General features: G+C 40.4%; 1 protein-coding gene across 1 annotated transcript in view; it reads left to right on the top strand.

Annotated features, from left to right (window-relative positions):
• The window catches only part of SCGN (secretagogin, EF-hand calcium binding protein), a gene marked incomplete at both ends in the record, with an annotated part of 43,316 nt that extends 36,842 nt beyond the window's left edge, over nucleotides 1-6,474 (top strand). The window contains one exon of the mRNA XM_084227938.1: nucleotides 6,346-6,474. Within this exon, the coding sequence (XP_084084064.1) occupies nucleotides 6,346-6,474 (129 nt within the window). The remainder of the gene's footprint in view (nucleotides 1-6,345) is intronic.
• Nucleotides 6,475-25,733: the final 19,259 nt, after the last annotated feature.

The following is a 25,733-nucleotide window of genomic DNA, read 5'->3' as shown; positions in this document are numbered from 1 at the left end:
ATCAATAGGGCTGAAGGTTAATGCTGGAGAGAAAAATCTAGGAATGTAGGTTATTTAACAAAATGAGCTTCTGTGAAACCCAACAAACCTTCCTTTCTCTCTTCAGCTCTTTTGTCATGTCAACATAGTGAAGCCCCTCAAGGAACTTTTTTTTTTTTACCATCATTTAAAAGTCATTTATTATAAATGCACAAAATACTAGAGAGGTCATTTATTTTCCTAAAGGAGCACAGTCCCACTATATAGTTTACTGCTTTATTTTTCCATGAATTACAGGAATTCATTTTTTAATTATAGAAGCAACTAGAATAACTAATTTTATGTAATAAATCCCATAGTTGGGATTTCATTCATTTTTACTTGGGGGCTGCTTTAATATCTATCATAAGGTGGCCACTTATCTATCAAGGTTGGGACTGCAGTTTAGATGACATCTGCATCACAGAGCTGTCTTAACTCTTTGGAGATGTTTTGTGAACTGCATTGATTGACAACATGATCCAGTTAAGCAGATACTTTCCTACTTCTCCTTTTCTACGGAATGGTAGTCACTGAGTTTAGTGGTCTCATATTTTTAGGGATTTTTTTGAGGTTTGTGTAAGTAAGACACAATGGTTGTGTCCTGATTGGCCCAGATGGCAACAATGAAGTGCAATTATTAAATGTTTTTGTAGTCCCAGATCTGTTTGAAAATTTTATTAAAACTTTGGAGCTTTATAGCAGAAAAATGCCTATGCCTTAATTTTTGCATAAAGCTCCAGAAAGTTCACATACTTTGATTAAGACTCGAATAAGATTTTTTTCCAGAAGTTTAATCAGTGTAACTGAAATGTGTTCTTTGACTCCTAATTCTTGTTTTTAGCATCTGAACTGGTCCCTTGTCTCTAATTTGTCCTCTCATGAGCTGCCCTTGTTAGAGATTTCTGGCACATCCAGAAGAGTTGATGGGCGTTGGGCAGTGTTGCTTTTTACATTGATTGCTAAAGGAAAATCCCATTTTGCTCATTATCTATTTATGCCAGAATGATTTCTGTAATAGAAACTGAGCAATTATCTCTGGGACATTAAAGTTGAACAGCAGAAGGCCTTGCCATGCTGGATCTTTAATTTGCTTTTCACAGGATAAATGGGAGCACCAGCCTGGTTTTCAGAGCTGTGTGGTTTCCTCTGTGTAGTGGACTCAGGGTCACTGATTGATTTCCTGGGTGCAAAACCCTGGGACTTCAGATCCTTTCAGGCTCTTTCAATTGTCACTAATTTCAGCTTCCAAAGGTTAATGGGAGATGACAGAAGGAAAACCTGAGGCAAACCAGCAACAGAATACAGAAGACAATTTTCTGGAGACAGTTAAAACACAGAGAAAATTTCCAGACCATCCAAAAACATGAGTTGGAAGTAGGAATCTTTCACTCCTTGAGAGACTCCTCTCACTTCCTTGGAAACCCAGAGGATCCCTCCCCCCACCACCCCATTTTCCCTTACCTTTTTATTTCTGTGCAGCTGTTGGGACAGTGAAAAAGCAGCTCTCTTTGTAGTTTTGATTTGCATTTCCCTGATTACAAGTGATGTTGAACATTTTTTTATATGCCTGTTGGCCATATACACAATGGAATACTACTCAGCAATCAAAAAAAGATAAACACATGCAATTTGCAGCAACATAGATGGAGCTGGAAGGGATCATGCTCAGCGAAATAAGCCAGAAAGAAAAAGAAAAACACTGGATGGTCTCACTCATAGCAGGAAAACCTAAATAAGGGACCAGGAAAAAGTCTAATTATAATAAAGTAGAAATCAAAATCAACAAACAACTATAAACCAGAGACACACTGTGGGGGGGCAGGGAAAGGAGGGATTGGGGTCATAATAAGGGGGGTGCAATTGTATGGGGAATATAAAAATACAAAAAAAAAGCAGCTCTCAGTGTAAGAAGCAACCATTTTGAGACAGCTGATTTCTAAGAACTAAGTCAGATTGTGGTCAGTAACACAAAATAAGCTTGTAGGTGGCAGATTTGTTAAGGTCAAAAGGAAGTGCATGGTAGTTAATTAGTAGTGGTCTCTGAAGCGAGCTAATTGAGGGTGCATACATTTATCTGACCTTTTCTAGTCTTCCAGATGCCATTGGGGTGAATCTCACATTTCTTGGCTTCATAAACTAGAGTCACTTCCTATGACTTTTTTCTTTATTTTCATTTTATAACAGAAGGCTATAGGAGGAGTAAATAAATCAATATCTGAAATCTACTTTATTTTTATTTTTGTGTAGAAGATCCGGAGTGTAGGTCAGAGGTATGGGGGCAATTGTGTGTGTGTGTGGAGGTGTGTTAGAGGATTCAGCAGAGATAGAGTAGGGAGCAGAACAGGAAGATCTACTGAAATTCGCTGCTAAGGGGTGAGCAGTAGGCAAGACAGGAGAGGTCTTGCTGTGCCATATATGGACTAGCTCCCTGGCCGGGGATCGAACTCAAGCTTTGGCCAGCACCCTGAGACTTAACCCCTAGGCTATCAGGGAGGCCCCTGAAATCTACTTTATAAACAACTCTCAAAGTCTGTCATGGGCTCAGCAGGGACCTGGCCTAGTTTCTGAGTGTCCAGCCCTGGTCAGGAGCACTACAATAATAATCCTGAAGTAGGCTTATTTAAAGTCTTTTTATTCTTGCACAATCATGTATGATGCATATGTTGAATTTGTAGTAATGTGATTATTTAATTACTGGAACACCCCTTCCCTTCATCTCTGGAAAATGGTACCCAAGGCTGTGCTCTGTCAGGGAGATAAGACAGCAAGCCCCTGAGGGAACAGAAACAATAATTAAAGCTACAGATCTTTAAAGAGCCTGTAGCTCATGGCAAGAAGATCAAAACAAGAATCCCAGTTAATGCCAAGAAATGGAAAGACAAAACATTCAGGATTCTCAGCACCCACCAAGATGAATAGGATTGTAAACAATAACCAGAAGGTAAAAAGAATGGGATGCTGGAATGTTATCTCAGAGATGAGAATCCCTGCCCCCAGCTCTTCCCAAAGTTTAGTCTTTTTCCTGCTGGAGAGACCTGACCTGCTTTTCTCTTGTTCAGAAGAAGATGCTTGGTAAGGATAGTATTTAAACCTAAGGATCAGGCATAATAAATGCCAAAAAGTTATTAGTCCTTAGCACAAATTTTATCATTTCATTTTTTGAATTGTAAAGATGACACATACATCATAAAGAAATTTGAAAAGACAGAAAAGAAAAAGGAAAGGAAACATATTCTTTACATTGGAATGGACCCATTGTTAACTGATTTCATTTCCCTGTAATTTTACATATAGCTGAGATTATACTGAATATGCATTTCGCAGTAATTATCACTTTAGTGTCTGCATAGTATTTTCATCTGTGGTTAGATACAACCATGGCTATGGCACAGTATAGTGATAAATAGATGTGTTCTGAGCTTGCCTGCATGTATAACCCAGTTCTCACATGTCCCAGTTGTGAGGAGTTTAATTAACCTCTCAGTGCTTTAATTTCCTCATTGTAAATTAAAGATGATGGTAGATACAACCTCAGAAGCTTGTTCTAAAGATTAATATTAATATATACAGTATCCTCAGATCAGGCTGCCTGAATCTGGATTGGTGACTTGTTATTGGAACAGGGACCCTTAGTGACATCAGGCGATTTTTCTCCCATCATCAAAAAAATCTTCTCAGCATTCTTGAGCAGTGGCATTCAAGTCTCCTGATACCTAATGAGTTATTGAACATTAAAAACATAACTTAAAAAGTCCAAAGAAACTTCCCTAATATGTACTCACATTCATACCCTCCTCCAAGACAATCATTCACACACCGAAAATTGTTCCACTTACTCGGGTGAAATGATTTCTTTCTTAGTAAGCAAAATTTTTCATTCTTCAATTACCTCTTGTATGAAATTAATACTTATGCAAATTAAATCATACTAATGTATAAATGAATACCACCTGACTCTAAGAGTGGGCATTTGCTAGGCGGATCCTGGGGCAGGGGGCCACTTACTTTTCTTTTAAAGATTTATTTTTATATATTTATGTATACAAGACCTGGGGTGTAGGCCAGAGGTGCAGGGAGTGAGAAGATCCACCAGAGACAGAGTGGGGAGCACAACAGGCAGATCCATTGAAATACACTGCTGAGGGGAGCAGCGGGTGAGACAGGAGAGGTCTGCTATGACCTGTGGGTCAGCTCCCTGGCTGGCGACTGAAAGGCCAAGGCCCAGTGGCTGGTGATAGCTTAACAGCACTGAGACTTTAACCCCTGCATCATTGTGGAAGCCCAAGGGGGCCACTTATTGGAGAAAGGATGATGCAAAGGTGGTGGAAGTTGCTGAAGTCAAACATCCCCACTTTGCAACTGTACAACAAAGAGCTCCAAATACAGGGCCACATGGTGTAGCTTGCTGTTTTCAGGACCTCTAGGCCACATTCCCTTGAGTCACATTTCTACCTGCTTGGCATTGATACCCAAGGAATTCTTTGTAAGTTCCAGCAAAGAGAACCTAATGACAAGTGTTGCATCTTAGCCTCTTAATCCAGTCCTTTGGGGACTCCAGTAGGGGAGTGAAATTGGCCAAGTTTAGCTCCTGGTCCATATTCACCACCTGATTTTTCCACAACCCTGACCTCTTAGGTCTTTATTCTTCTTGCTCTTCCCCTGGCTCCCAGCTCCTGCTGCTCTCATGCCTCCTTCCCTCTGCTGAAACCTGCCATCAGTCTTTAACCCAAGGGGCAGTATAATTGGTTTGTTTTAATATGGCTGTCTAGTTGAAGGATGGAAAGTTTTATTCCCTATTGAGGGTTTTTTTTTTTTTAAGATTTATTCATTCATGGGCTTCCCCTGGTGACGCAGGCGGTTGAGGGCAGTGCTGTGAAGCTGTCTGAAGCCTCTGCAGCGCTGGTTCGATCTGGGCCAGCCAGCGAGGGTCCTACATGTCACGGCAGACCTCTCCTATCTCGCCTGCTGCTCCCCTCAGCAGTGTATTTCGTCAGTCTGCCTGTTCTGTTCCCCACTCTGTCTCTGATGAATCCTCTCACCCTCCCTTGCATCTGGCCTGTACCCTGGTTCTTGTATAAATAAATAAATCTTTTAAAAGATTTATTCACCCATGCACACAAGATTACAAGAACCGGGATACAGGCCAGATGTGCAGGAGGGTGAGAGGATTCACCAGAGACAGAGCAGGGAATAGAACAGGCAGATTGACTGAAATACATTGCTGAGAGGAGCAGCGGGCGAGACAGGAGAGATCTGCTGCACCATGTGGGTATCTCCCCGGCCAGCCAGGATCAAACCCATGCTTCAGGGGCTATGGAGAGCTCCACGCTCAACAGCCTGTGCCACCAGAGAGGCCCCCTATTGAGGGTTTTGAAGAGATATCTTTGGAAGTGAGGAAACCTTGGGGTTAGGCTGTGTGATGGGAATTGTTTCCAGGTGCTCTGGAAATCAAACCCTGCAGATACACATAAAACTAACCCAGTAATCAAGGGTTAGGGGCAACAAATGGATAGAGTTTCCCTTTCTTTCTGGACACTGACTTTTCGATTTTTGTTCATCACTATTCATATGGTTTCATCGGGCCAGCTGTTTCTCCTTGACAGTGAGAAATGGTGAAAAGATTCTCAAGACCAAAGACTTGGGATCAAAAATGCTGTTGCAGCTTTCCAGTTTGGCAAGATGCTTTGGCGCTTTCTGGGTCTCTGCTTCCTAATCTGTAAACAAGGGGCAGTTCTTCACCACTGAAGGTCACAGTGGGATTAAATGAAACCTGTATAGAATCACTTCACTCAAGTATTGCTCACCTTGACAGGTCTTTGAATTTAAAATATATTCCTCGCTGACATGCAACATGACTCCGTTTTAGCCCCTAAAATATCCTTTGGAATAAATCCGACATCCCTAGCTGAACAACAGAATGTTTTAGCTAAATTGTCATTCATTAAAGGCCCTTGTACAACTAGAGGCACAAAAATTTCCCACAGGGTGATAATAAAATATGTCTTAACAGAGTAGCAAGACAGGATTTGTGGTGACTGTCCTTTGCTTTAAGGCAAAATATCTTTATTATGGTTGCTAAAAAGACAGGCTGTCTATAAGAATGCAGAGGAATGAGGTAGGGGTGGAAGTTCTTTTGCCTGAAGAGACATGTTGGCAAATAAGCCACTGGCAGGAGAGAGTGTCTCCATGCTCAGTCTCCACAGAGGTGCTCTCAGAGTTCAGGGTGTCCCTGAAGCTCAGTGACCATGGGGCTCGGCGTGGGTGGCGTTATAGGATGGGGCCACTATTACCTGTGTGTTAAGATGTTATTTTTGTTGTCTTCAGCCCAGCATCCGTGGGGTGGACCTTGATAAGTTCCGAGAGATTCTTTTGCGTCACTGCGATGTGAACAAGGATGGAAAAATTCAGAAGTCCGAGCTGGCCTTGTGTCTTGGGCTGAAAGTCAACTCATAATCCCCTGACCAATTTGCTTTTTGCTCTTAATTGATTTCTTTGCTCCTGCTGGTAAAATTGTACCTGTGCTTTGTTGTTGGGGACACAGTGGGCAAATTTTCTAACAAATGCTCTGATGTTCTTGGATGGCTAGAGGGGTCCTACCACCTTCTTCCTAAAGTCATGGTGTTTTCTTGCCTCACCCAAAGTCCCCCACTGTCTTTCTTATGTTACCTGTTGACTCTAGGTTTACCAACCCCCACCCATGGCTGTACACCCCAGACTAATCTAACCTTTCAGATCTGCTTTTCTTGTCCTTCCCTGGTCACCTGGGTGGCAGTGACAGCTGAGTCCATCCATCTGATGCTTCTTGTGGACTTTCTGCTGAATCTGAATGGTGTGTGCCATTGTAGTAGTCCTGTGACTTCTAGAAATTGATCTTGGTGTGGAAATAAACCTGCTGCTGGGAACAAAGATACACTGGCAATGGTTTTTGTGTTGCGGCCTTTGAAATGTTCTACTCAATGGCTTGGCAGACAAATGACTACTCTAACTTGGGGTGGGAGAGGGAGAAGCAGAGAGAAGGGTAAGTTCCTGATGGAATCCATACCATCAATCTATCTGTAGTTCTCAGATGCCCTAGTGTGCTCACATGGAAATAAGAATTTCTAATAATTACTTTTTAGTCACTGCATGGACAAGGCCAGAATATTCATCTTGGGCTGGGTTTTGCCCTTAAGAGCTTTGTCAGGTGGGTAGGAATACAGTAGAAATTTGGAGAAAATGTTTCCCATGTAACCCAAGCTTCACCTCTCCATGCATCACTTCCCCTCCAATAATCTTCTCTAGTGAATCTGAACCTGTGAGCCACAGAGTCCTTTTCCTTTGCCCCTGAGTATCATCAGCTCCCAGTCAGCAGCCTGCTGGCTCCGTCACAGAAGCCTCTTCCCTTCACTCCTGGAACTCTGACATGGTCGCCATGAGAGGGGGCCTGCCTTTCTCTTGGGAGAGAGACAGAGAACTTAAAATGGGGCAATTAGTATTATGCAACTTTAGATAACATGCAAATTCATTTTAAAAATCATTGTGAGCATCAACAGGAAATTGCTGAAAGTGGACTGGAATGAATTAGGAAATAAACCCAAAGCAGTGATCAGACTCTTTAAGTGTTTGCATGAATCATTTTCATAATTTAAGACATTTTTTAGACAAAGAAAATGGATCTGTCTTAACTCTGTTCCACCAGGTCAAATTACAAGGAAAATCTCCCAATATTGTGGAGCTTGACGATGGAGACGTGAGACCACTGGGGTCAGCATAGGTGGAGGAAGTGGCCTTTAGAAAGCTGAAACATCTACTGGCTGTTCTAATGTGATTTTCCTTCCATCCTCCACTTTGTCTTGTCATAAAAATCTATCCATTATCTTCTTCTTAAAATAGAATTAGGCCTTGCCTAATTGACTTTCCTGGAATCTAATTATTTTTAAACATTTTCTCAACTTATTTTCTGTGAAAATGAAGATGCTCTTGCTATAGAGCCAAGATAATCATTTTCACAGGGAAATCGTTTCCAGGGAATTAGAGCTGTACCTTGCATTCTTCCTTTAATAATTGTGTTCATTAATTTGTTAGAGCATGAAATGATAAATTCCATTTTTCATACCCCAAATTATATAGTCAAGGGGTCATCTTCTCTTTCTTATATCCATCACAGAAATACAATAACCATTGGCTTGCCTGCCATCTGGTATTCACCTATTATAAAGAAAATTTCATGGTGGTGGAAAGATGATCTTTAATGTGACTTCATTACTTGGAATCAATAGGATCAACTTCAGCTCTTTGGCACAATATATTTACTAGAATTTAGAATCACCTCCTTGAGCCCAGACACATTGCTGAGATGGTATTGATGTAACTGGCAGTATAAATTGACAGCTTTTAATCTTCGGGGACCCCTATTGCCTCCTGTAGGTTTCATGACACATGTAACATTTCTTTACCTGCAAATATTTATATATTTGATAAATAAAACATACCAGCACTCTTCTGTACAGTTAGTATATAGCAGTATCAAAGAACCACGTATTATACCATGGTCTTATATTCTGGTTGATGTACAACTCCTCTTTTTTTTTCTTAAACTTTTCTTTTTAAAAGATTTATTTATGCATACAAGAACTGGGGTATAGGCTAGAGGTGCGGGTGTGCGGGTGTGCGTGTGTGTGTGTGTGTGTGTGTGTGTGTGTGAGAGGATTCACCAGAGACAGAGTGGGGAACAGAATACGCAGACTGACTGAAATACATTGCTAAGGGGAAGCAGCGGCTGATTCAGGAGAGGTCTGCTATGCTATGTGGGTAGCTTCCTGGTCAGGGGAACAAACTGCTGCAAAGTCTGTAGATAGCTTCATACTGCTGTGCTTAACCCTTTGCACCACCAGGGAAGCCCACAACTCCTTTCTTGCCCCCACCCACTGAGGATGTTGATTTGGAATCGTTTTTTCTCACTAGATCCCAAAATTCTGTTATGCAGAATGAAGCATTAGGGAGAGGTGGACCTACAGAAGCCAAGAATACCAGTTGGTTTATATTGGAAAGGTATGGAGTGAAAAGAGAAAGAACGTTTTTGGCTCATTTGCTAGAAATAGAAATGTGATCTACTTGCAGTTGGTCACATGGGAAAGTCTCATTGTAAATGATTCTGGATAAATTATAAGTGCTAGAATGACTTTTCCCTATCATGAATCAGTGTTGGTCATGTAAGTAGAAAAGTTGCAGGGTAGAGGCTGTCTCAATTAGCATTTCCTGTGTAACAATTTGATCCCTGTGGGTTCTTTTTAGCCTGGTTGAGCAATCAAATTAACATCAGACAGATTAGTTAAAGAAGAAAACAATGTCAAATTTACATACATATGGAGAATCTACGAAGAGGTGGATTCTAATTCCAGAAAAGGTAATGAGGGTATGTATCCTGAGCTAAGGCATGGAATAAAGACCTGGGACTGCAAGTGGTGGGGTGAGGACTCAGATGATGAAGAGTGACTCATATGATGCAGACCAGATGCTCTGTAATTAGATGTTTTTTTCCTGCCATATAGATAGATTTCTTTTATAGAAAGGTTATTTATGGTAAAAATTCTGGGTAGTACCTCAAATTTTCATTTTTCTAGGTAGTTCAGGGGGAGGTAAAAGTTTCTATTGAGCTTGAAGGACTTTGATTGAGCTCACACTGAAATAATCTACATGACAATGTGACCCATTTTGGGGTGGCCTGTTTTGAACACCTGAGGGGAAGGCAAACCTTCATAAACAAAACCTCAGTAGCGTAACAAAAATTAATGTTTTCTGCTCAGATGCTCAAGATCAACTAGGGTTAGCTAGGTCACTCTGATGATCCTGGCTTGGTTGTTTAGATATCTGGGGATCAGCTGGCTACTGGCTAATACAGGCTGGTCTTAGACTGGGCAACAATAGCCACTGAGCTCTGAGTTATATGTGTCATTCTCTAGGAGGCTAGACAGGCATAGCCTGCTCATGGCAACAGCAGAAATGTAAGACGGGGCAGGCATTGTTCAAGCATTTCCTTGATTCCTATGTACTAATGTCCAAAGCAAAACTTAGAATCAAATAGTAGGACTTAGAAGAATTGCTCATTGGCAAGGCATGGATATAAAGGGTGAGGAATTGGAGCCACTTTAAAATGGTCTGTTATAATCCCCCAGTAAGGAAGATCTGGCTCAAACTCTTTATGCAGGGTTTCCCCCCACTCCTTTCATATCACAGGGTCCCATCAATTTGTAGGGTTCTTGACACTTTTCTCTCCAGCCTTCCCTGCTGCCAGCCACATAGACTGTCAGGATTCTCATGAATTGTTACCATAGCCTGAGTTAAATAGAGGTAGACAATTTAGCCTGCTATTTTGAAAGGCAAAGGAAAAAATCAAGTACCTTGAAAATCTAATAGAATCAACACTAGTCATTTCCTCATTTGTCTTATCAAGAGCATATATTAAGTTTCTCCAGTGAGTGAAAAGAAGGGATTGGTTTCATTTCCTTCTACCCACCCACCCACACACACAAACACACCACACACACGTATTTGTATGTGAATATGTAGGCTCTGATGTCTTACTCTCATTATATTAACAGAGTTTTAAAGTCAACAGTGTGTGTCTTGGCCTGGAGCCAAGGTTTTGGTTGGGAAGGGGCTGGTACACATAAAGAGGGACCAAGGGTCCCTCCTTACTCTGCCTCTCCACTCCTCCCTGGTCTAAATTTTTCCTCTTTTTTACTATATTGCATGGCTTGACCCATCTTCCTTTTGGGCAAGAGGACGTGGGAATCAAACTATTCCTCCAAATTAATCAGATGGGTATATTTCTAAAGAAGACAATCTCACAACATGTGTTTTTTGTGTTCAGTACCCTAAATGGAAAGAGTTGGATAAATATTCTCACTGTGTCAAATAGTCTTAAAGAATAAAAAGTACCAGGGTATATCTGGAGAAATCTTTTCCAGTTTTGACTTTTCTCAGACAAAATTAGAAAATCATTTTTAGTTCCCTTCACTGGCCAAAAAAAGCTTTTTCAGGATGGAAAAATATACTTGAGACTATGAAGACAGATTGTTTTGTTCTCTCTTCCTCTCACTCTTGTTCATGGTTGTTTGTAGAATGATAAAATGCATCGTTAAAGCAAACAATAGCTCAATAGCGTGCTGGTTAGCAGAGCTGCCAGCATCAACACAGAAATATGTGCCATGGAAGGGTGGCGAATGTTTTCATTTTGTACTTTAATTACAGACATTATTGTTTAAAGTTACTTGTTAACAACTGTTGTCCTAAAAATGATTCAAAGCTGAAAGTTGCTTTTATGAACTGAAGTGCTTCCTGGGGCCTGACTTTATGATTATGTACAGTAGGAGGGCAAACACAGGCCATTTGGTTCAAACAAATGCTTCCAGAAAGAATTCTGGTGTGGTTGGTTGTCAAGCACTTGTGTGTGCCAGCCAGGATGGAACAAGGAAAGCCTTCTCCTCTGGAGAGAAATTTTAAGGGACTGTAATGTAATGGAGAGATTCATCAATCAAGGAAAATAATATTTTAATGTAATATTTAATTAAAAAATCACAACATGTGGTAGCCCATAATGGGAAAAATCCCAAATGTTTAATAGAGACAGGATCAGTATTACTGAATTTTGTTTGCTTCAGACTCTGCTATGGCTTGGTAGGTCCCTGGTGCTAGCTAACTATTTAAAATTTAAATTTCAATTTAAAATTTTAACACCCTTGCTGTTAATCCACAGATAACCAGCTCTACACTCCCCATTGCTCTGGCTTGACCTGCTAGCCTCCTAGAATTTTCTTTTTCAAAAAACCTAAGAATTTCACCTGCAAAGTAGGTGAAAGGAGTAGAGGACATAGGGAGGAGGGGAGCTGAGCAGATGGTCTTGGAGAAGCAGAACACACTGTGCTTCCAACTCTCAACTTAAAAATTTTTTTTTCCTTGACTGGAATAAGAAAGAAAGGTCTTTGGGTCCCAGAGCAGTTGGCATTGGACACAGATTCATAGCAGAATCCCAGAGTAAGAGTAAAAAGGGTGGGGGGGGAGTCCGAGCAGGGGTCCCCAGGTTCCAGCATAGCAAAGAATCCGAGAATGGCAGCCTAAGCAGCTGGGCAGACCAAAATGGTGTAGACAAGGTGATGCGGGCCAAATGACACCCTCGACACACACACACACACACACACACACACACACACACACACTAGCTAGAAAGAATGGAGCTTCAGAGTATAAAGGGAAGTTATAGACAATAAACTCACTCACTTGTATTTGTGAAGAGACTCATCATACCTGCTGTACATAAATCCCCCAACATAATCATGGGATGAAAGGACAGACTAAGCCAGCTGAGTATTAGGGTCTTACAACCCCTTTGCCGTTGGGGTTTCCTGAACAACTGGTTGTCTCCACTTGGAGGACATAGAAAACCCAGAACTAGATTATTGAACCCAGCCATGTTGAAGGGCATTAGGTGCAGTTTGCCTCTGGCCCCACTGAGGCCAAAGAACTGGAGCCTGTGCTGGCCTCAATGCAGGCCCAGTTTGGACAAGGGCCCGGGTTTTCTCTTTTATATCAGGCTCTGGATATTGAAAATAGGCTTGTAAATGGACCAATTTGATTGGAGTTTGACCAGCACCAATCAAAAAGCAGTATTCAGTTATGCAAATAAATGAGATCATAAATGGACCCATCTGATTGGAGCTCTCATGGATGCCAATCAACCAAAAGGACCAATCGGGTTTGAAAGGTGGGTGCCCTGGAGCTTATGTAAATTAGGCTCCAACTGGCTTAAAGAGGAGGCTTGGAGAGTGGAAGAGGCAGTTGGAGAGGCAGTCAGGTTGGTCTTGAAGACCTTGCTGAGATGGAAAGCTGAAACTTGTCCTCTGGCACCCCATCATTACAGGCCTGAACTCCAATTCTGCCTCTGCATCTGCCATTATGTGGTGGGCCCTGTGCTAGGAGATCTTTCTGGCAGGTCTGTTTCTTCAGAGCAAAGCAGTCTTCACTGAATCTGCCCAAAGTAGGGTGCCCATGACGTGATATAGGACTTCAGTGGGTCATGGCTCCTACCAGTCTCAGTTGAGGAGGGAAATGCGCCCAGGGTCATTCTGCAGCACAGGTGGCAAGTGAAGGATCTTGTCTTCAGGGACCTGGCCACCTTCTCTTTCCTTCTCTATTTACATCCTTTTGAGAGCAGTCCTCTGCAGAATCTCCTTCTACCCTCACATTCTATCCTGTTCCTAGATCTCATGGAAGCCCCTGATATTAATGCAGAAAGTGGTGCAGAAGTTAGCTGGTGTCAGGAATCAAAATAAACTTTTCTCATCTTGGGAAATACTCTAATTTCAAATAATTAGTTGTGTGATTTAACTCCTCTTCTTGCGAAGTGAGATTAATGAAAAGAATGAACTCCGATTGTCAGGAAGTTTTAATGAGATAATGAGAGACAATCTCATTTTTTATTGCTGATATGAGGTGTCTTGTCTTTGGCTAAAGGTGTTTCAATCTTCTATGATCCAGTCAAGAATAATTTTGAGGGCCTCCCCGGTGGCGCAGCGGTTGAGCGCTGGGTTGCGAAGCTGCCCGCAGCCTCTGCAGCACCGGTTCGATCCCCAGCTGCTCCCCGGCCACCAAAGGAGGGTCCCACATGGCGCGCAGGCCTCTCCTGCCTCCCGCTGCTCCCCTCAGCAGTGTACTTCTGTCCTTCTGCCTGCTCTGCTCCTCGCTCTGGCTCTGGTGAATTCTCTCACCCTCCCGCACTTCTGACTGTACCCAGTGCTTGTATAAATAAATAATAAATAAATAAATAAATAAATCTTAAAAAAAAAAAAAAGAATAATTTTGAAGAATTCATCCAGTCAAGAATAATTTTGGAGAATTCAGGCCTTCTTAAGCCATAATTGGGGACTGGTCTTCTTTTCCACTTTATGACATGGTCAGGCTTCTCTGTGAGACACAAGGCCCTTAGATCCTTGCTTTGTTCTGCTCCTGTGGAATTGTCTTCAGATTGACATATTCAACTTAAATGAGGTAGTCTTTTTTTTGTCTATCAAAAATATAGTGCCCATTTCACCTAGTCATTGAAGCAAAATTTGACTATCCTAGTTATGCGTGCCGGTGGCAGGAACATTTTGTGAGAGAATGTTGTGTGCCTGGTAGGGGAAGGATAGGAAGGTTTGTGTGGAAATTCTTACTAGGCACATACGCTTTGTGTCTTTTTTATAAAGCTGCACCATTCTGAGTCAGCATTGATTATCACATGCACAATTATAGTAATCTGCAGGCAAATGTTAATATTGCTAATGATATCGCTTTACAAGTGATTATCTGAGAACCATTCTCAGCTGTTGCCTCAGAATTACAGCATTTGTATAACTGCAAATTAAGCCAGTGGTAGAAAAGGCAACACTTGTTCAGTCAAAAAGAGCTGTTGAAGAGGGCAGCCTGCAATTAGATCAAGCATGCAGTCACCAGGGGGCGGGCTATCTCGGTTCACTTGCTCTAGGGTTGGTGATGATGACCTTTAACAGATGTGGATTCTCAATATAAAACCCTAGTGTCCAGAGTCAATAAATGAACAAAGTTTTGTAGCTGATTGTTTCATCTTTCCTTCTCTGATTGGGTAATAATCTTCTGGGCTTATAAAGGTCACTGTTGAGATCTCCTAAGCAACCTATCTGTGAGCTGTGTGCTTGGATATCCACCGGGTCAGCTCAGCCCAGATGACTCAGTTTCACCAGTCCCTTTGCCATTTTCTCAATAGCTTTCTTTTTTACTTTTTGGAGAGGAAAAAACAAACTCAGGACATGCAAAGGTTTTAACCAGGTGCTTCCTTATATGGGTCCCCGTCCCAGCCAGACTGGCCCAGTATATTCCTGCATACATTGTGTCCCCTCCTACTCCCCTTTCCACACATCAAAAATACTTTTCATATTCAAACACAGCTTAATGCCCACCTCTTCCCAGAAGCCATTCTTGACTATCCAGATGGAAGTGGTCATTTCTCCTCAGCTAGTCTGTCTGGAAAAGAGCATTAGACCAAGAGTCAGAGGGTTGGTTCCATATCCCCGTTTTGTTAGGAACTCACAGTGGTGGTGGTGGTGGGGTACTGTTTTAGTATCCTAGAACTGCTGTAACATAGTACCAGACTGGGTGACTTTGTGGTCTTGCAGTTTTGGAAGCTAGAACTGTGAAAACAAACTATCAACAGGGTTGGTTTCTTCTAAAAACTACAATATAAGGGAGACTTGCATGTGGCTTCTGGTCATTTGCTAGCAACACTGGCACATAACTTGGCAGGGGAAGCAACACACTTATTTCTGTCTTCCTTGTCACATGACACTGCCTTTGTCTGTCTATCTGTCTCTGTTCTCAATTCCCCTTATTATAAGGATATCAGTCATATTGGCGTAGAGGCCCGTCATGTTCCAACATAACTTCATCTTCACTAATTCTATTTACAATTTTACAGTAATTCTATTTACTAATTCTATGACCCTATTTCCAAATAAAGTCATATTCTGAGGCACTGAGGGTTAGGACTTCAAGTTATGAATTTTGGGAAGACACAACTTAGCTACAATTGGGACCTTGGGAAAATCTCACCTGGAAGGTGAAGATACGATAGAAATAACTACTCATAGAGATCTTGGAAGGATCAATGCATGTGATTATTCTGGCCTATGGCTCAGTAAATGCATATGCTGCCTTTTGTCTGTTATCATTCTATTTTCTGCTGTCTTATTTTGCTTCTTTTATTTTATTTTTAAAATTTTTTTATTTTTATATTCCCCATACAATTGCACCCCCCTTATTTTGACCCCAATCCCTCCTTTCCCTGCACCCCCCCCCAGGATGTCTCTGGTTTATAGTTGTTTGTTGATTTTGATTTTTCTTTCTTACAGTTATTCTTTTTCCTTGTCCCTTATTTAGATTTTCTAGATTCCTGCTATGAGTGAGACCATCCGGTATTTTTCTTTTTCTTTCTGGCTTATTTCGCTGAGCATGATCCCTTCCAGCGCCATCCATGTTGCTGCAAATTGCATGTGTTTATCTTTTTTGAATGCTGAGTAATATTCCATGGTGGATATGTACCACATCTTCTTGATCCAGTCATCTATTTTTGGGCATTTGGGTTGTTTCCAAAGCTTAGCTATTGTAAACAGTGCTGCTATAAACATAGGGGTTATTATGGTTCTTTTAACTGTATGTCAATGGAAGCAGAGAGGATGATAAAGAGCATGAGCGGTAAGGCACAAATAGAATAAATTAATCCTCCTTAGAGGGAATGGGGATAATAAAACCACTTCATTGAGTCAGGCATCTAGCTAAGGTAAGGAGATGATCTGTAAGTAAAAATGTTAACAACCAGGTGGAGTGATCTCAGGTTCAGTGGATCCAATGAAAAGCAGCCATACCCCAAAATGAGAAGAGAAGAGCTTTGGTAAATTCTTCCTCAGAATTTTGCCATCAGAAAAAATTAGAAGTTATTTTAATCTCAGCACACATATATATTTTATATTACTAATACATTTATTGTTGTCCTGAATTACATACGGTTTAGGGGATGAAAGATCTACTGTAAACTTTTCAGGCTTTAGTGTCTCTAAAGAACTTACAAGAGCCATTGGGGATTTTGGCACAAAAATATGTAATTACGGGGCCTCCCTAGTGGTGCAGGGGGTTAAGACACAGCACTGTGAAGCTACCCGCAGCCACTGAAGCACAAGTTTGATCCCCGGCCAGGGAGCTACCCATATGGCGCAGCAGACGTTTCCTGCCTCGCCCGCTGCTCTCCTCAGCAGTGTATTTCAGTCAGTCTGCCTGTTCTGCTCCCCACTCTGTCTCTGGTGAATCCTCTCACCCCCTGAACCTATGGCCTGTACCCCAGTTCTTGTATGCATAAATAAATCTTTAAAAAAATATGTAATTACACTAAAAGAACAAATGAGCCTGAAGAAGAAAAAGAAAGGGGAGAGTGGTTTCTAAAGAATGATATAGGGTAGTAGGAAAAAAGGCTGTTTGAAGACATGGAAGCATTTAAAAACAAACAAAACCCCCAAAGTATGATGAAGCCAGAACAACCCTTTTGAGGTGTTTTTTGAGTTCTGCTGAAGGAAATAGTGGAGTTTGGATCCAAGAAGAGGAAGCTAAAGGAGAATGAGTGCATGAAGTGATGTCAGCATCTGGGCAGCAAGTGCAAACTTCTCACCTCCTAGAAGAGTATTTTTTTTTTTTTTGGCCAAGGAAAATGGTTTTTAAACCCAAAGAATAGTAATAGCTATAATAAGAGAACCTGGATTCTCCTCAGTGGCTCCCAACTTACGTGTCCCCTTCCCAGCTCCATGCCATATCTTGGCATTCTTAGACCTCAAAGGGATCTTTCTCCACTGTTTTCTTCACTTTCCATAGACCTCCCGGCTCTATGTAAACTTTCTTCTATGCCAGCACCTCTTCTGTAAAGGACTAAGGTGAACAATTACTGAATTGATACACCGATAAGTATGTTCTAGTTTTCATCCCACCGTCTTTCTGTTCATTTAACATGCTGATCACTCCCTTTTCTTGAAATTCTTCAGTCCATTACCAAGCCCTCCCTGAGTATTATTATTTTATCTCTGAGTATTTCTCACTTGCCCCTTAGCTATCAGGGTTCTGTAAGGGCCACAGGCTTTCTGATCATCTCACCCACTGGAATGGATGTGGTTGTTGGTTTCCAGCACTCATTCTACTTCAGAGTCCTTTTTTATTTTTAACATTTTATATATTTTTACATCCTTTTTCATTTTTGTACAATGTATGCATTTTCATCTTGGTTATAGTACCCGTGAAATTCCCACCACCCTTGTTTTGATCCTACTCCCTTCTCCCCTTCTGTAGTGTGTCTCTGGTTTATAGTTGCCTGTTGATAGAGGACTGGATCAAGAAGATGTGGTACATATACACAATGGAATATTACTAGCATCAAAAAAGATAAACTCATGCCCTTTGCAGCAACATGGATGGAGCCGGAAGGGATCATGCTCAGTGAAATAAGCCAGAAAGAAAAAGAAAAATACCGGATGGTCTCACTCATAGCAGGAATTTAGAAAACCAAAATAAAGGATCAGGGAAAAGACTAATTATAATAAGCAGAGTCCTTATTCTTAAGACATGCACGTTGATCTATTTAGAGGCAGAGGCGATGATGGAAGCAAATTACACAGAAATTATACTACATTGTATAACAGAGGCTGGCAAACTCTGTAAAAGGGCCAAGTATTTTTGACTCTGTGGGTTATGTAATTCTGTTATGTCAAAAACAGTTATAGAAAGCATATAAGCAAGTGGATTAAGCTATTTCAATAAAATTGTATTTACAAAAATAGGTGGAATTGGCCTACGGACCATAAGCTGATAATTTACCTATGTCATTATATTATGATATGCTGTGTTGTGTTATAATATATTGTGGGGTAGATGCAAGTGGGAAAATGCTGATAATAGCTAAATCTTGGTAAAGAAGGTGTTTTTTGTACTCCCCTTGCCAATTTTCTATATAGAGGTGAAATTCTGTATAGAAATATAGTCCAAATATACTATAGTCCAAAATAGTAAGTGTCATAATAAAGGTTGTCCAAGAATGCATCAAATTCAGCCTCTGAAGAAATCTGGGAAAGCTTTCTAAAAGAGGTGACTCGAGCTGAATCTTAAAGTGAGTAGTGGTTAGCAAAGAGTATTAGTCAGGAACTAGCTTGAAGCTGGAAACCAAACCAGTTACATTAATGGAGAGGGCAGAGGCAGACAGTCAAGCCAAAGACAATGATTTCTCATGCTACCAGTTTATGGAGTACCCAATATTGGCCCAGAAGTTCTCACACCTGCAACTAGCCCTCATGCTACCCCTGGCATGGAAATTATAATCCTCATTCCTGGTTAATGTGGTAGGCTGCATTCTGAGTTGGCCTCAGGATTTCCCTTGTCTTCAAACCCTATGTAATGCCTGGGACACAGGATGGAATGGATTTTGCTCCTGCAATTGGCTTATGTTCTATATCACTATTGATCTTTAAATAGGGAGGTTAGAAGGTAGGCCTCATCTAATAAACCAGGCTTTAATTTATTTTTTTCAAGATTTATTTATTTATGCATATGAGAACTGGAGTGTAAGTCAGAGGTGTGGGGGATGAGAGGATTCACCAGAGACAGAGTGGGGAGCAGAACAGGCAGATCTGAAATACACTGCTGAGGGGAGCAGCGGGTGAGACGAGAGGTCTGCTGTGCCATGTGGGTTAGCTCTCTGGCCAGGGATGGAACTCGTGCTGTAGTTACTGGCGATAGCTTGATAGCACTGTGTCTTTAACCCCCGCGCCACCAGGGAGAACCTATACCAGGCTTTTAAAATGAAAGTTTTCTCTGCCTCCTCACAGAAGGGAAGTCACAAATTCAAAACATGAGAAGGATCTGGTGCACAGCGACTAGCTGAAGATGGAGGGGGTGTAAGGACTGGGGGTGGCCTGTAGGAGCAAAGAGTGGCCTCCAAATGACAGCCAGTAAGGATGAAGATTCCACTCCTACAACGTTGGGGCACTGATTTCTGCCAACAAGAATAGGCTTGGAAGAGAATTTTCCCTCAGAACATCCCAGTAAGGACTAAATCCTCTCATACCTGTAGTATTCAGAGCCCCGTTATACAGGCTTTCTGACCTACAGAACAAAATGTATAAAGGGTTGCTGTTTGAAGTTGCTAGGCCTGTGGTAATTTGTTACATTGCAGTAGAAAACTAACACAGCTTAGGATCCAGGGGTCCAAAAGAATTTAGCCTGACTTCCAAATCCATTAGCTTGAAACAATAATTGAAATAAATCTTTATAGGCATTTGTGGATGTCCTATATCTTGAAACATCTTTTTAGGCATTTGTGGGTGTCCTATATTTGTTCACTTAATCACCACTTAACTGCCTTATTTTATATCTTTCCTAGTTTACAGAGAGGTTGAAGTCTGAATGGATATTTTAAGCACTGATTTCTATTTTTCTAAGTAATAAAAGCACTAGTCATAATTTCACTCTACATTTTCTTCAGAGTTATCTCAAAATTGCATTAAAAATTGCATATATTTTCATGTGGAATGTCTACTTGGCTCCCTCTGGTGTCAGCTAAGATTATATTTGGCTTTGGGGAAACTCATGTGTAACCAACCATCTTTGAAGTTAATAAGGAATGTGTACTTCATCAAGAGGCAGTTTAGAAAATTTACTGACTATATTGTGAAATTATTTTATTCAGATTTTGCAAATATTCTTTTAAGGGTCTAATATAACTGAAGTTTTATAATGTTAGAAAACAATAGGTGGGGATTAGTTGTTTAAATAATTTTTAATGGGCCCCCAAATATGACAAATTGTTAAAAGTAAACATTTGTGTAAGTGTATATACATTATATACACTTTTAATTTTTTTTTATCAGAAAATGGTCAGGAGACTGACTGTTGTTAAAATAACAATGTGGTAGCGCTTTACCCTACAGACTAAACATATCTTTGTTTGTATAATACTCAATACAGTGAGTATAAAACGTGTATTCTGGGACTCCCCGGTGGTGCAGCTTTTGAGCGCAGTGCTGTGAAGCTGTCCACAGCCTCCGCAGCGTGGGTTTGATTTCCTGCCGGCCAGGGAGATTCCTACATGGCGCAGTAGACCTCTCCTGTCTTGCCCGCTGCTCCCCTCAGCAGTGCTGTCTGCCTGTTCTGCTCCCCACTCCGTCTCTGGTGAATCCTGTCACCCTCCTGCGCCTCTGGCCTGTACCCCAGCTATTGTATAAATAAAAAATAAATCTTTAAAAAAAAACATGTATTCTCATGGCTTTCTGTTGTAAACACCTGTAAGAGTAATTTAATAGTATCAGAAAAAGCCATAAAATCTTGCATACTCTTTACCCAATCATCCTTTATCTAGGACTAGGTTAAGCAATACTTAAGAAAAAGCTCTTTGCACACAGAGGTTCATTATGGCATTGATTGTAATAATGAATATTGAAAGCAGCCTAGGTAGTCAACAAAAGGAGATACTCTATTTAATTCAATCAGGGTACTCTAGAGTCAAAATGTTGGAGTTGAAATACAGTCATCACTATTAGTTTCATGGTCTCAAACAGGTTTAATCTCATCTGCAAAATGGCTATAGTAATGGTTGGCTACTTATATAAGGTTATTTTAAGAATTAAACTTTTACGTACATGAGGAATTTAGAACAGGGTGTAGTGCATAGTAAGTGCTCAATAAATGTCTTTTGATAGGCACTTGCAGCTACTAAAAATAGAAATTATAAAAATCAGTAAAATTCAGATTACATGATGTTGTAAAAAATAATGAAATTGAAATAGAAAATATTCTGTATGCATAAAGGATAAATGAAAACATACAAAAATAAAAATAAATCTGTCAAAATGTTGACATTATGGATGCCTTTGTCCCCTTCCATTTTCTATATTGCTATCATCTTGTCATTAAAATGCTAAAAAAATAAGCAGTTGAAACCCAGGATAAAAAATTATACAGTGTATACATATATGTATTCCTCCAATCATTAATTGTTATCTTCAGTATTTTACATGCTGTGATAGGCTAAAAAATCACAGCATTATATAAAACATTATAGTTTATGTGAATGAGAATGAAAAGTTTATTTAGCACTGTATCACCAATAAAGAAATATGTGCTAAGGAAATACTGTAGAAGGCGGCAAAACAACATATACTTACTGATGTTTGCTTCAGCAACACTTATAATAGTGGAATGTTGACTAGAACAGTATCTGGTACTTTTTTTTAAAGATTTATTTATTTATATATACAAGAGCTGGGGTGCAGGCCAGAGGTGTGGGGGGTGAGAGGATTCACCAGAGACAGAGTAGGGAGCAGAACAGGCAAATGTACTGAAATACACTGCTGAGGGGAGCAGCAGGTGAGACAGGAGAGGTCTACTGCGCTGTGTGGGTCACCTCCCTGGCCGGGGTTCGAACTCATACTGCAGTGGCTGCGGATAGCTCCATAGTGCTGCATTTTAACCCCTTGCGCCAGCAGGGAGGCCCCCTATCTGGTACTTTTTATGCTCAAAATTGGTGGAATGGATCATAAACCCAAGTCTGGGCTTTAGGAAAAAAATGCTTACAAGTCTCTGTCTCTTGAACATATAGATGGCAATCAAAGTTCAATATGATTGGATATGATCACTCAGGGGAATTACATACAGTAAAAGCAGCTTTAAAAGGTATACAGAGAGAAACTGCTGTCAAAGAATGAAAGCCCTTGGGCCAAAAATATCAGAAAAACAGAAAAATGGTGTCATGGACAAGACAATTTTTAGTTAGAACCTAGTCAAAAAGGCCATGCAATATCAGGAGTATGAGAGCCTGCTGACTGGCAGCTGGTGATTTTAGTGAGACCAATTTAGTAGAACCATTGAAATGAACGGCAAAAATGCAAGGTTAAAAAGTTAATTAGGGGCCATCCCTGGTGGCGCAGTGGGTGAACGCTGGGATGCGAAGCTGCCCACAGCCTCTGTAGCTCCGGTTTGATCCCCGGCCGCTGGCGAGGGTCCCACATGGTGCGCAGACCTTTCCTGCCGCGTCCGCTGCTCCCCTCAGCAGTGTATTTCGGTCCATCTCTGTGTTCTGTTCCCCGCTCTGGCTCTGGTGAATTCTCTCACCCTCCCATGCTTCTGACTGTACCCAGTGCTTGTATAAATAAATAAATAAATCTTTTTAAAAAAAAAAAAAGTTAATTAGGATGAGGAAATAACTCAGGAAATAACTGCAAATAACTGGAGGAAATAACTCCTATAAGTTGTGCCTGTATCTTCACTCAACTTATAAATGTGAACATTCATTGTAATGAACTTAATTCGTTTCAAAGATTATTTTTGTGTTTCCCATTATATCCACTCCATTTTCCTTCCCTCATGACTTACCAAACAGTGCCAGACACTGCAAAACAGACACCCTTTTCTCCCCCAACTTTATGTCCCCCTAATTTGCAGAATGAAATACATTTGAACAAAAATGGCTTGCTTATATTTGAAGCAGAATTTTACAGCTTTGTAAAGAGCATTGTTTTTAAACCAACGCAAACAAACACAATTGTCACAAAATACTGTTTTCATTAGTGTCATGGCTCATGTAACACATACTGAACATCCCTAGGAATGAGTTATGATAGCGGATTATTGTCTAAAAAAACACACCCCTGAAATGTGGAGAAGCAGGGACTTATATGGGGGAGCATTATGGAGTGAAGCTAAAAGGTTTGCAGCAGGAGGATTTCAGAGAAATAAGCAGAAGTTTTTCTTCTAAATTTGGCCTTGACTGCATCTGTCCTGGCACTGGTGGGCAGATTTTTTACTATGGTAATGAGGCTGTAGCATAATCCTTGTGTTACTTCTAGCTTCACTTGGTCTCAACTGGTTTTCTGGTTTTGTCTGCAAAAAAGCAACAGGAAGAGAGCAAGGATGAACAGGGAAAGGATGAGGAACTTAGGATTACTAGACTGGTGACAATATTATACAATAAAGTTAACCATTTACATTTATTTGCCTCTTGCTTTTATTACATTCTGCAATTGAGCTCACCCAGTTCCTCACATAGTTTATAAATAAATCCCAAGGTTCTGCAACTTGTCATCCTCTTTTATTCAAGGTAATGAAAGGTTATGTCTTCTATCACTTTCTCAAAGTTTTCTGTTCTGGTACATAAAGTCTCCAAGAAGTCACCATCGAAACAAGAAGAAAGGCAGGAAGCCACAGGAATGTCACAGATAGTGCTATTACACTTAAGGTCCACAAGACAGATCTTGAAGCAGGTTCACCATAACTGTATCTATGGAAGTAGTGACCTTTGAATACATTACTGCTGAGTCCACTGGCCTGGCTCACTACATTAGGCATTTGACTGTCATCTACAGGGAATTTTAAAGGGCTATTGCCTGCTGATGCCCAGGAGCCTGGTCAGGTGCCTTACGCACAGGGCAGTGTTCAGTAAGTACGCCATCTACCAGTCAGCTTTTCTGGGACGACGATAACATTCAGAGGCTCTTTTCAAAGCCACTTGTACTTTCAGATTACAGAATTTCTTCATCTGCTTTTGGATTTAGGACTCTTGTCTGACTTTTAAAAAAAATGAGTTCATTTTGTTTTTTTTTATTCAATAAACTTTCTAACTTGGAATAATTTTAGATTTACAGAAAAGTTGTGAAGACAGTACAGAGAATTCCATACTACTCACCTAGCTTCCCTTACTGACATTACTGTGAACTGAATTTAAACTTCAGTTTGATTAGATGTGACCTAATTTTCTTTTATGTTCGCGATCCAATCCAAAATATATGACATATATAAACAGATAAGTAGATAATATCCTTAGTCACCTTTAGGCTGTGACAGTTTCTCAGAATTTCCAGTTTTGGTGACCTTGACAATTTTGAGGAGTTACATACCAGATATTTTGTTGAATGTTTCTCAGTTTGGATCTCTGATGTTTTTCTATAGTTAGATAGGGATTGTGAGTTTTTGAAAGACTAATGAGGCAAATAACTTTCTCAAGATATTAAGGGTAAATGCTATCAGCATGTTTATCTCTGATGTTAACCTTTGTCATCTGGCTGAGGTAGTGCTTGTCAGGTTTCTTTTCTGGAAAGTCACTTCCTTTCTTTCCATACTCTATGCTGTGGCAAGTATGGGTGCGTATTTTGCAGGGGGAAAGTGGGGGGGGGGGTGTGGAGGGTGGCATAAGGCTATGCCTGCTTTTTTTGGTTAGCAGTTAAAAAATTATTTGAAATTCTTTAGATTTTTCACATATCTTCATTTATTCAACCATTTGTGTTCTAAATACTTGATTGAAGGTATCTGTACATTAGCCTTTTGAGTTTTAAAAAAAAAAGTCATTTCTTTTGTGCCCTCCCAAATTGCATGTCTTAATAATTATGTATGTTAAGAGATTTGACTCTTTCATAATTTGATTCCCCAATTCGACATATTATGTAATTTATTCTCATCCTTTAACTTCTTGCAGAACTACATACTTTATACTTTTCTTCATGCCTTATGTACTAGCAGTGTTTTAGAGAGCTGAGATTTTCTTTGCGATAGGAAAGTGTCAGATAATGTACACTAATTATGTGACAGCCTGCTTGCTTTTCAAATTAACATTTGGAAATTAATGTATAAAATAATTTATACATTAACATTTTGTTGCTTTTGGTAGTTAGAACTTGAAAAAATATGACTTAAACTCCCAAACTTCAAAGCAGTATGATAGATGTGACCATGTCACATTCCTGCCTGAGACTGACACTAGTAATTCCCCAGCACACATAATGTCAAGCTTCTCTTTAAGATATACTTTATCCTACATTTCAAAGAAAAAATTCTATTCTTTACCAGGCATATGTGTGAAGAAGCAGATATCAAATATCCACATATGCCCCTTTAAATTTTTAACATTAACTTACTTTCTAATTCTTGCTTTACCAATCTGCAGCCTCTAAATATTTCATTATACTGATCCATACCAGCTAGTGTGAAATCCCTTCCTAAAGAGTATTTTGAGGAAATCATGCAGCCTTGCTAGATTCAGTGATGTCCTGTAGCACTGCCACCTCCGTTAAACTGAGAACTGATGGCTCTCTCGCTCTTACTTACTCCCACAGCTCTCTTGACAGCTTAAAAACAGCTTTCCTTGTTCA

The sequence above is a fragment of the Talpa europaea genome, assembly GCF_964194135.1.
Source record: "Talpa europaea genome assembly, chromosome: 2".
Taxonomy (NCBI): Eukaryota; Metazoa; Chordata; class Mammalia; order Eulipotyphla; family Talpidae; genus Talpa; species Talpa europaea.
The sequence above is the reverse complement of the archived record's forward strand: the minus strand, read 5'-3'. Positions and strand labels throughout refer to the sequence as shown.